The 12605-nt window shown below is 35.0% G+C and overlaps 1 protein-coding gene across 3 annotated transcripts in view; it reads left to right on the top strand.

Moving 5' to 3' along the window:
• Positions 1 to 6225: 6225 nt before the first annotated feature.
• Positions 6226 to 12605, top strand: part of LOC149795875 (uncharacterized) — a 58937-nt gene continuing 52557 nt past the window's right edge. For all 3 annotated transcript variants that reach the window (XM_089965797.1, XM_089965796.1, XM_089965798.1), the window contains exons 1-3: positions 6226 to 6293; positions 9142 to 9208; positions 12153 to 12380. In XM_089965797.1, the coding sequence (XP_089821923.1) occupies positions 9190 to 9208; positions 12153 to 12380 (247 nt within the window). In that variant the 5' untranslated portion in view covers positions 6226 to 6293; positions 9142 to 9189. The remainder of the gene's footprint in view (positions 6294 to 9141; positions 9209 to 12152; positions 12381 to 12605) is intronic.

The raw sequence follows: 12605 nt of genomic DNA, 5'->3' as shown, positions 1-12605 counted from the left end.
ACCCGATTCAATAATGTGAAATTACAAGACACAGATTCCTTGGTGTGTGGACAATATTGTGTGTATTTTCTGCATCATCGCAGCCTGGGCTATTCCTTAGAACATTTAGTGACTCATTTTGATCCTCGTTCTTCTTCTAGAAACGACGTGAAAATAGATCGATGGTTTTGTGACCAGTATGCTTATCTTTTGTCTCAAGCTAGGAAACGTAGTGTCCATCAATGGCCTAATGACTTCCAACAGTGGAAATCACAATTTCATTCACAAAGTTGTCAGCCCTGTCCACAATAATGTGTTAGTTGAAAAAATGTTTGGTATTTGAAAAAATGTTTGACGTTATATTGTTTGATTATTGTTAAAAATGTTAAAGTTGTTTGTTAGTGTTAAGTGATTTTGAATAAAAAATGTTGTTCTGAAGGAAAAAATGCCTTTTCTTTTGTTTGGCTATAAGAATTTTTATTCATGCTCTTTGACTTCTTACTATCCCTCCCATGACACTCATTGAACGGTCCGACTCGAAAACCGTGTAGGGATGTTTTCCTTTATGTCTGCACTTTGACTTTAAAAACCGGGGGTAGTCTCCAGTCTAACCATCCATTGTCGACTCATCCTCCTATGAAGATGTGCTCCAGACTAGCTAAGCTAAACAATGCCTACGTGAATTTGCATAGGGTCAGACACAGTCTGATACAGAAGCCTGAAGAGATAGAGAATGTGAGAATGTTAAAAGTCACTGAAGACCTGATAGAAGAGCTCTTCAGGGAAGAAATTAACAGGGAGAAAGAAGAATGGACAGAGAAGTACAGACTTAGAAACAGCCGAGAGAGCAGCAACAACAACAACAGCAGCAGCAGCAGCAGCAACCTGAACCTGACAAAGGCTTTGTCGACTGTCGTATCGACACAAAAGAGTTCTTCTTCTCTTTCCGAAGAATAAGACCTATTGTCAGAAAGCCTATCATCAGAGGATGTCGCATTCTTAGAATATAAAAGATCGCCCTAGCTTCAACTTCGCACACAAAAAAACAGCCCTTTTCAGGGCTACCCAATCTCTAGAAAAGAAATAACAATTGATTGCCTATAATAAGTTAAAAATAGAAGTGCATGTATAAGCACATGAATTATTTATCTTGCTTAGAAAGTGTGTGTGTGTGATTGTAAGCGCTCAGGTACGTTTGTGTGGATAGTAGATTATGATAATGTTTTTTTGTTGTTTGAAGTGTGGGTATAGTATATCTGGGTTTGATTTGACTGATTTACGTACGTGGATAGTAATATTATTGATTTAATGAAAATTTTTAAATTAGTAATGGGTAGTGAAAAAAGTGAGTGAGTGTTTCTTTTAGGTCCGCGCATTGTTTGGTCATGATCTACGTTGTATAAGTTTTAGGTCTTAGGGGGATGTTTTCCTTCACGTCGTATAAATTGAAAATCGCTCGGCCGTCTAGTTACCCTTGTTGATTGATCAACATAGAGAATGAACACCAGACGAGCTAAACTGTTAGAACTTCATGTGCACCTGGAATACGCCAGGCTCATACTGAATGAGCTGGCCTCAGAGGCTGTATTAGAAGAGGGAAGGATAAAGAAGGAAGAGGAGGAGAGAAGACAGAGGGAAGAGGAGGAAAAGAAAATAGGAGAGAGGATGACTTACACCATACCAGAGACAGAGGATTGGGGTGCTGAAGCCAATCATCCTCCCTCTGCGCTACCAGTCAAAAGAGTGAAAGGAGATTGGAGTAGAAGATGTGTATGTGTGGTGCCAGGCCGGGGAGGTGCAACCATTAACCAGGCACCATGGAATTCAAAAAACAAACAGCCCTTTTCAGGGCTACACCAATCTCTAGAAAAGAAATAGTAATCGATTTGCCAATGTGTGTATGTAGAGTAGTGTGAATATAAACACTGACTTTTTTTCCGAGTGTGAGTGATGTAATGTGATGTGATTTTTATTTTTAACGAAGCTTTAACAATTTTTCAGTCAAATCGCTACGATGTCTGCAATGTGGCAGTTTATAGTGATGTCTAGCACTGGGGCATCATGCCGCAGACATGTAGCATGATGTCCCACCCAGTCACATTATCCTGACACCAGGCCGACCAGTCCTAACACTAACCTCTTAATGCTGAACGCCAAGCGAGGCAGCTGTTAGTACCATTTTTTAAGTCTCTGGTGTGACTCGGCCAGGGATCGAACCCGCGACCTCCCGCATCCGAGGCGGACGCTCTAACCACTAGGCCACCGGAGCGGCCGAGTGTGAGTGTATGTGTTTGTGTTTGTAAGCGCTCAGGTACGTTTGTGTGGATAGCAGATTATGATAATGTTTTTTGCTGCTTGTCGTGTGTGTGTGTGTGTGTGTGTGGATAGTAGATTATGGTTATGTTATTTGTCTAGTCATTACTGTGTGAATAGTAGATAATATTAGAAAAGTAGGGGATGTTTTCCTTCACGTCCGCACGTTTTATTTGATGATCTAGGTAATATAAGTTTTGGGTCTTAGGGGGATGTTTTCCTTCACGTCCGCGCTTTTCGTATAAGAATCCACAGTGTTCGTCATTCACACCATTCTATGGAATAACCGAGACAAAATGACTCAAGTATGTTTTATTTAATCTGTTGAGAGACATCTATTTTTGGATAATAGATGTAGAATATGTTGTAGAAAGAATAGAAAAGGATTGGAGGCATGGAGATATGAAAGACTTGGTAACCAGTCAAGTTCAAGGTCTAAAGGCAGCCAGAGATATCATAGCAGGGATGATAGAAGAAGAAGTCAATAAGTCAAGAGGCTTCATTGACCCACCTTATGTCAGAGTGGGAAGTTTGAAGGAAGCACTGGATCATGTCATCCAAGTCCAGTGCTTCCTAGAAAAGATATTGTACTGGACAGAGTGGAGGAATATATAATGGGGTTTGGACAAGATGAAGAAAGGGGAAGATCTGATGAGAAAAGTAATGGAGGAAGAAGTAGAGAAGATTAAAGAGACATGGAGTAAAGAAAGAAAAGATAAGGAAAACAAAAAGAAACAGACAGAGTTTGAGAGGCTAAATTAGAATTGGATGAAGATACAGACCAAGTTCAGAGAGTTGGGCCATCCTGACTGGTTACCAGAGTCAGAAATAAAGAAGAAGAAGAAGAAAAGATTATTAGGAAAGATAAGGGGATGGATGAAGATGTGGAGGAAATAGAAGAAGAGGAAAACCAAAGGCCTTTTCAGGGCCATTCCTATATCTCGAAAAGACCTTGACTTTCATTGCCTACCCCTTTTTATATATAAAAAAATAGAGACCCCTCCCTGTTTCAATTTTCGCCTGTTCCATTTCCATAGACCCATCAGGTCGGGACAGTTTTAAAATAGGGTCCCGACCCTTTTCCATTTCCCCTAGTCCCTAGACAGTCCCACACTATGTTCCCATGTTCAATTCCCCTTGTCCCTAGAGTGGATAGTTTTTTCTTCCGTGTTAAATTCCCCTTGTCCCTAGAATGGATATTGTTTTCTCCCATGTTAAATTACATAGTCCCCATAGTGGATACCTTTTTTTCCCCCATGTTAAATTTACATAGTCCCCAGAGTGGATATTGCTTCCCATGTTAAATTTACATAGTCCCCAGAGTGGACATACCCCTATTTAACATGAAAGTCCCCTAGTCCCTAGACCGTCCCACCTTACTACTGTCAGGATTTAGATGAACACCTGGTGTTTATAAACTAACAAAGTCAAATTATTTTCTGAAAAAAAAGTAAAATCCCTAGTGAATAAATTTACATTAAAGTAATGAAAAATAAAAAAATAAAAAAACTGACAAACAATTAAACTGATATAAATATATTTTATATCAGATAAAATCAAATCAAATATACATAAGAGTATATACTTGTATCTTGCCTTTATTCGAAAAAGCAATAAGTATTACTTTCATGTATATTCTTATAAATACAATGTTCTTTTGTTATGCACTATAACATCATTTTGTACCGCATGATGTATGGATATGTATGGATATGTATCGTGGGCCAGTGGCCTATATTACTAATAAATACATAAAAAACTATTATTATTATTATTATTATTAATAATAAATGGAGGAACATGTGTACATTCTCATCGAGAGAATTTAGTATTTTATGGTGTGCTTGGAAAACGGGGAGAGAAATTATAAGATACTCTTTTGTCACTTGTTTAAGCTCGAATAAACAGTAACACAAGAAAGAGTGAAAATTTCCCTGGAAAAATTCTGTAATAATGATAGAATATGAACTTATGGTTTTATAGAATCAAATCCAAAATATAATCCAAGAATAATCCAATAATAAAATTATAATAGTCCTAATAACAAAATGTTATTCTGATTTCACGTTCGAATCCGGACGAAGAATCCAAGCTGGAAGGCGATGACGTAAGCTGCAATCTGTAGTGCTGAAGTCTACAGTTCCTTGTAGAAATAAAAATGATCACTCCGGTTTCTGATAGCTGAATAAATTTTTATTAAAAAAACTGTTCTTGTTCCACAATATTACATGAGCATGCGTATATTTCAGAAAAATAACAGAATTAATCATTCTGAATCCAAGTAATATGGACAAGTTAAACCAATAGATGCTAAGGTCAAGGCTATCTCTGAATTCCCTGTGCCTGTAAATAAAATGCAACTGGTGCGATTTCTATGTATAGCTGGATACTATAGGGAATGTTTTTCAAATTGTTCTATAACTGCTGAACCCATGCAGATTTATTGAGTAAGAAAAACAAGTTAATTTGGACTGAAAAATGTCAGGAGGTTTTTGACAAGTTAAAAGCCATACTCAAAGGCGCACCAGTTCTTGCAGCTCCAAATTTCAGCCAATCATTTAAACTGTCTGTTGATGCAAGTGATGTTGGGGTTGGAGTAGTTTTGATTCAAGAAGATGAAAATGGTATTGATCATCCAGTTTGTTATTTTTTTTAAAAAAATTAAATATGCACCAAAGAAATTATTCAACAATCGAGACGGAAATGTTTGGCTTTGATATTGGCATTACATTTTGAAGTTTACATTAGTTCAGCTCCTTCTTCGATTATTGGGTTTAGTGATCACAACCCCCTTACTTTCATCGGAAAGATGAAAAATAAAAATCAAAGACTACTAAGGTTGAGTTTTTTGTCACAGGAATATAATCTTGACATCAGGCACATCTCGAGAAAAGATAATTTAATAGCAGACGCACTTTCCCGTGTATAACAATGTGTTATTTCATGTACACTGTGTGTAATTTATACGAGTTCTTTTTAACCTCATGTATAATTAGTATGTCATAAAAAGAAAGCTTTATCATATAAATCTTTCTTTTTCTTTATGGGGGGGGGAGTGTTACGTATATTTAATTTATATATGATTTAATTGTTTATAAGTTCTTACTTTTTTCATTACAGAGTTTTTCCAAGGAAATAATGTATTTGTTAAATTTTGCAAAGCTTGTTGTTTTCACTCTTTCTTGTGTTACTGTTTACTTGAGCCTAAACGCATAACATAGAAATAGTTCCTTGTAGAAACACAATAAATAATCCAGTGTCCTCTGTGACAGTGTGTGATACACATGCTGAGGTAGGATACAAGGTATACTAATTTCTCAAAACTTTAGTACTGAGGTCTATGGAGACACAACTTGTACCGTGCTACCTATAGCCACAATTTATGGCCAACAAAACTGTTCCGGTGGCCTAGTGGTTAGAGCGTCCGCCTCGGATGCGGAAAGTCGTGGGTTTGATCCCCGGCCGAGTCATATCAAAGACTTGCAAACAAATGGTACTAACAGCTGCCTCGCTTGGCGCTTGGCATTATGAGGTTAGTGTTAGGACTGGTCGGCCTGGTGTCAGGATAATGTGACTGGGTGGGACATCATGCTACACGTCTGCGGCTAGTACTAATATTAGTACCGTTACTCGTACCTCGTGGACAAATCAAGTTGAGGCAACGACATCGTAGCTAGTCTGCGGCATGATGCCGCAGTACTAGACATCACTATGAACTGCAGACATTTTAGCGATACGACTGAAAAATTGTTAAATCCAAATCACACACACAAACACACACGTCAAACAAACTGTACAATTCTTCCTTAAATTACTGCGCCGACACACAGCCGATGCATTATTTTGTCCTGCAAAAATACCCGAGGTTGCTCCAAATGCAATAATATGAGTTTGGTTTCTTCTCTACTGAACGAAAAAGACCAAGTCATTCAGATTGCGTATATTGATTACAAGAATCGAAGAAGCCCACTTTCGTTTTCGAAGATGGTACCAGGACAATGGTATATTATGAATGTTTTTAAATTTCCGTTAACTTCCATTGTCTACTTGCATTTGATAATATATTAATGCAATTGATTCCTCAAACACTTGAATCTAGTAACATAATTCAAAAGAATCAGACTGGGGCGACGGTATCTTTGCAATCCAAACATCGTTGATCCATTTCGTTCGCATCGCTTCTAACGAAGTGGTTCGATGACACTTGACTAGCGACTTGGGGGCGGTGTGTGTGTGTGTGTGTGTGTGATATCGTTTTTGGGTAGTCCTATAATGTAAGACTTATCACATGTTATTAGCATGAACCAATCAATATTTTTTTATTGTTTCAAGGATAGCTCAATCAAATTTTGCACACATGTAATGCTAGTAGAAAGAAGCATATAAAAGTTTGTTTTATGAAAATATGTCAGAAATTGTATTTTTTTTTTATTGAATTTTTTCAAACAACGTCGACTTAATACTGTTTAAGAATTAATTACTTTTGTGCCTAAAAGTGATACCATACCCATCACGTTTTTATTTGTAGAGATATCAAAACCAAATTTGGCACATTCATAAAGATTATTTTGCTGTTTATAAAATGCTATGTTTTGTAATTTTGGACCAAAATAGATTTTCTCGATTTTTTTTTATATATTATGATTATAGCAATTTTTTAACGGCTTTTTTGGTTAGTTTGGGGCAAATGAGCTAGACTGACACAAAATTGTAATATGGAGAGATAACCACATAAATGTTGCTTCACATAGACTTTTTGTGAAGCAACATTTTAATTTACAGGGCCTGTATTCAAAGAATGAGAAAATCATGACAACAATATGTGAACTTCCATTGTTTCAAAATTTGCAATATTACTACTTAACAATCCATGGAAAAAAACAAGCAAATGGTGTTCAAGACATAGAAACAGTCTCTTTGTGTTTGTCTCCTTCTTATCTGACAAAAGTTGTCATTTCATAGCATGTCATTATAGAAGAAATGCAATATTCAGTAAAACCTGTAAATGGATTTTTGTCTATTTACAGTGGGATACATAAGTAAGACATTTTTCCTTTGCAAAATACTAAATGTGACAGTTACCAACGATGCTAAATACTCTTTTAATTTAAATATACCCAACATCAAAGGTCAGAATGAATGTTTCTTTTGATGCCACTCTAAGGGCTTCCACTGCTTTAATTTTTTTATTTTAAAACAGCAATGTAAGTGTGTAATGTTAACAGTAATGTTGATTTGTGTTGTCTCATGCTACACTTAGATACAGAATACTGTGACTTTGTTTAACCTTTCATTCTCCCTGTAATATTCAACCAGTCAAATGTTATTTGATGCGAAACATAAAGTCAGTGTCCAAAACACAAAATGTCGCGGGCGGCTGACATCTTTGATTTATCAACTTCTGGTTTGCATATACATGACCCCTCATTTGAAATCAAAGTAATTTCAAACACTTGACAGCAATTACACATAAAATCCTTGAAGGCATATATTGTTCATTGATTGTGCTTCAAAGCTATGCTAAAATTAAATCTGTGCAGAAGCTATTACTATGGAAATAAAGTTTCTTAACTTTTCAGAACGATCAGAATGAATGATTCCAGTGGGTTTTTGGAACTTAATGTGACTGCACTATGAGTTTAATGTATCAAGAGTTTATATTCAATGTTAATTTTAATTAGCCAATGAAAATAAAGGTAAGAAACATTGTAATAGAACACCCCTGAGAGGCCAGTCAATGTGGACATGAAAGTGAGGCTGGGTTTCTTAGTGCAGTAGGAGTTGTGTCCCTTGTTGGTTCATGCTAATGTTATTTATGTTTAGCACCAAAAAATATCGTTATTCATCTTGTTGGACAAGATTTTGGGTTGATTTAGAAATTTTCCACCCAGGGTTCCAACTGTTCCTAATGGCGTATAAAAGGCACCCGGGCATGCGTCGGTCAATGGTGATATAACAAATGTTTCATGAAACCGTCGCCAAAATCCAATCACTCAGCTAAATATAGGTGTAAATTTTGAAATTTTGGATAAGAACATCTCCAACTGATTGGATAATGTATACAGGAATTTGACTTTTCAACTATAAAACAGGATGTAAATGTGGGTATATTACACTAGTCTTTTAAGTGTTTGTTTTCTTTAAATGTTGTCTACTGTTTTCATTGTATAAGGGTTATGTTGCAACATGGTAGGCAAGATAAGTCTATGTACAAGACAGATAGGTTGCAAATATTTACAGCATTCATTCACAATTCTGGTTTTGTGGTGACTGATTGAAAACAAAGTTGATGGTAACAATGATAAATATGACATAGGCATAACAATACATATTGGAATATGATATATATATATATATATATATATATATATATATATATATATATATATATATATATATATATATATATATATATAGGGTATGAATATTTGATTAGCAAAGTCAGGTATTCATTTCAGCACTAATGCCTGCCTTGTTTATAAGAAATACCAAACAGAAATGTCTTAGAGTGAGATATCAAATGGCAGTGAATAAAATTATTTTCAAGTGGCCTGTATTTCCAGACCCATCATGTGGAAGATTAACTCAGACACAGATCTGTAATTCCTCCATTACCATGCAAAATGAAACTGTAAAACTGAGGACATGATTGAGTATACTTTGTAAATGAAAGGAAATTCAATGAAACTTCTGAGAATTTGATAAATGATTGATGACTTTATTGGGACATAGTAAGCATCATCTCAATGTAGTTACTTTTAAAGTAATGATTTATTTGTCATGGTTTCGTATTTTATTCATGATTTCTGGTAAGTACCTTACGTAATTTTTATTATTATCTCATTTCAGGCATAAGAAATATGATGTTCAGAACTTGAATATTATGAATTCCTGACAATGGCAGAAGGAGGGACAGGTTATTATTCACTTGCCAGCAATATTGGGATGGAATATTGATTGTTCATTTGTCCAAACATCATTTCCTCATTATCTTTAACCTTATTTCACCTACACTCATGCCAATCATTGTGCACATGGCAGCATCTCAGGGAGAATAACTCTGTAATAACTATTTTGTTTTAAGGTTTAGGGTAACATATTTAGTTAATTGACAAGATATCAAAAGATGTTTTCTCTGAAACTCTAGGTCTTGGACAGTCACATTGTTTTGTGGTTTTGGGTTTATAATAAAGGAAAGAAATACAGTTGTCCTTTAAGCTGTGGTACGATGTAAAATAAGATAAACTGGTGCATCTGAATATATATATATATATATATATATATATATATATATATATATATATATATATATATATATATATATATATATATATATATATATATATATGTGTGTGTGTGTGTGTGTGTATATATATATATATGTATGTATGTATATGTATATATACCTATTTATTGTTGATATTTATTGCATTTATATACACATATCATAAGGCAGAGCATACTATGTTATGATATTGTCCTTTTGCTTGTTTCAATTCCTGCACAATAACTTGAGTTGTCCACTATGTACAGTTACTAAACATTGTAAATCGATTGCATTTAGGGTAAGGAAGAACCCTACAGATTTTGAGTTCAAGAACACAAATTCAGTGTGAGAAGCTCAATGGATGGCTGAGTTAAGGGAGGACCCTATAAATATTTTGGTCAAAAGGTCAGAGGTCAAGGTCATTGCGACTGCAAGAAAAAAGGTTTCCACACAATAATTAGAGCTCTTCATGATCTGCAGTTATGATATTCCATGGATGTCTTGCAATTCATTATTCAGATAAGGAAGAATTCTGCATTTTGATTTTTTTGTCTAAAGGTCATGGTCACTGTGACAGAAAGAAGAAAGATGGTTTCTGCACAATTACAATATTTATATAATACCGATTTGGACCAAAATAATGTTTTGGATTGTTTAAGGAAGAAGCTTATTGACTTGGGGCTTAACATGTCAAATGTCAAAGTTATTTTCAAGTATACAAGTTTATATTATCAACACAGAGAAACAGAGAACTATTAAATATGAATGGGACATAATATGCTTTTCACAGTTCTTTTGGTTACTCATTTTGTGGGTGACAGGTTCACTCTTAACAAAATACTCACACTGCATTTAAAACTTTATAATAGGGCTTATTTTATGAAGATAAGGCTTATAATAATACATGCATGTTTACACCATCATGCTGATTGTATCCGTCACATTTATGTGCATACTAGAAGAGTTAGATCACTGTATGTTGGGAGCTTATCACTTTGGAGGCTGGGGGCCCCAAGTGGCAGAGTGGTCTAAAACGCGGTCCGTTACGGATCACTGCCATCTTACCTCTGTCTGTGCCGGTTCAAGTCTTGGATTCAGTTAAGACTGAGTTAAGCTATAAATTTAAGTAGCAGTAATATATTAGGTTAGTTCTCTTACAATAGGCTTATTTTAAAAGCAGTTTCAATTATAAAGAGTGGTGTTTGCTTATTTAGGTGTGTGCAGACATTACATAGAATATAGTGCCTTTGATACTTCACTGTGAAAATACATTCTCAGTATTTTTGGAGGAAATCACCATAAATCTTGCACTTCCTGAGTTACAGTTCTCACAAAATAATACATTTTTCATGCATATTTTTCTGTCTGGTCACAGTTTAATGAACAAAAAGAACATGCCTTGAAGGTGTTCTAATCATAAATTGCATGTTTGAGCAAAACTGTAGATGATTAAAACAAAGATTTTTTAAATTATAATTATGTGAATGCATCTTCCACGTGATTTGTATTGTGTTAATTTATATCTACCATGAGTTTTAATAAACTATTTTTAAAAAAGAGATACACCATGACCTTTCTGCCACAGAAAGCCTGTAACTTGTCACCTGATGAACAGAAAATGCATAGCTTCATGTTCAGTGCTATTGGAAAGCAATCACCATTGGACATTTTATGTTGTTAATTGTTATAAGGATAATTAAAAGAAAATAAATTAACACTAGTCCACAGATTACTTAACTAACGGACTATAACTAGGGTGATTTTGTGTTTCATAGTCCTTTCATTATTGTTGTGGGAGAGCACATCAGATTAATTTACATTGGTAAGAATACAAATGGAACAACCTTCTTTAGAGATGGGGTTTGAAGAAATAAATTTATTACACATTTTATTGCCTTGAATGAGAATGTTTATTCTTGTTGGCTAGTTCTTTTTTTGGAGTATAGTTTCTGTGAAATCTGATTTTACTCCATACATAACATGAAAAACACGCATGATTATTTCATTAGTTTGAATGATAAAGTTAGGAGTTGTGTCACTGTGGAATTGTTTAAATAATTTTAGAAGGCAAAATGTTGAAATGTATCAAGCAGATATCAGGAAAACTAAAATTCAGAACTTCTGGTTGTTGGAATTTGAAATGCAGCAATGGATAGCAATTTATACATTACACATACTGTAAATACTTTATTAACACTGTGAGTGTAACAGACTATTGAAAATATCCATGTGACAAATATATTTCTGAAAATTAATAGCTCAACAAAATTTAGCGACATTTGATAGAAAACACTGCAGCATCAAAGTCATTGATCAATTAATGATTTTGTATAGATGATGCTGATGGAATCTAATAAGGATGCCATAATTGATTTCAATGCATGACAGCCATTACTAACCCAGATTACCTGTACTCATTCAGGTCAACTGCATTTACCTGGCAATAAAGCCAATCTCAACTAGGTTGGTAAATAAGGCCCACTTGACTCTCTTGTTTTGTGTTAAAGTTTTAACATCTTCCAAGGAATCATACAAAATAGTAATAAAAGACCTTAAAGACCGTCGTGTTAGAAAAGTTATTCTACCCTTTCAGTAACTTACTCTTCTAAAGAGAAATTAAACAGTGGGGGAGACCAGAAGAGGATAGCAGGTGATGGAGGGATCAGTTCAAACACTGTTGAGGTCCACGGTTTATCTGCAGACACTAGTCAGGAGGTTGTGGAAATGTATTTTGAGAATTCCCGGCGATCTGGAGGAGGTGATATAGAGGAGGTTCAGATTAAAGATGGAATAGCTTACATAACATTTGTGGAGGCTGAAAGTAAGTATGACATAGATGAATTTGAAGATGTCTCCTTTTTGTGACTTCAAGGTTTGAGCTCACCTGGTCTTGAGGCAATGTTAGCTTATAATATGACCCTTTGACCTTTATATGTTATGCATAATAAGTTAAGTTTCTGTCCAGATTTTCTACTATATACATTGTCAGGTTTAAAAAAAATCACATTTTCATCAAGTGACTCATGTTGGTACAAATGATGCTGAT

The sequence above is a fragment of the Sinohyriopsis cumingii genome, chromosome 7 (genome assembly GCF_028554795.1).
Source record: "Sinohyriopsis cumingii isolate HCF-2022 chromosome 7, ASM2855479v2, whole genome shotgun sequence".
NCBI lineage: Eukaryota > Metazoa > Mollusca > Bivalvia > Unionida > Unionidae > Sinohyriopsis > Sinohyriopsis cumingii.
This window is presented reverse-complemented; position numbering and strand designations above follow the sequence as displayed.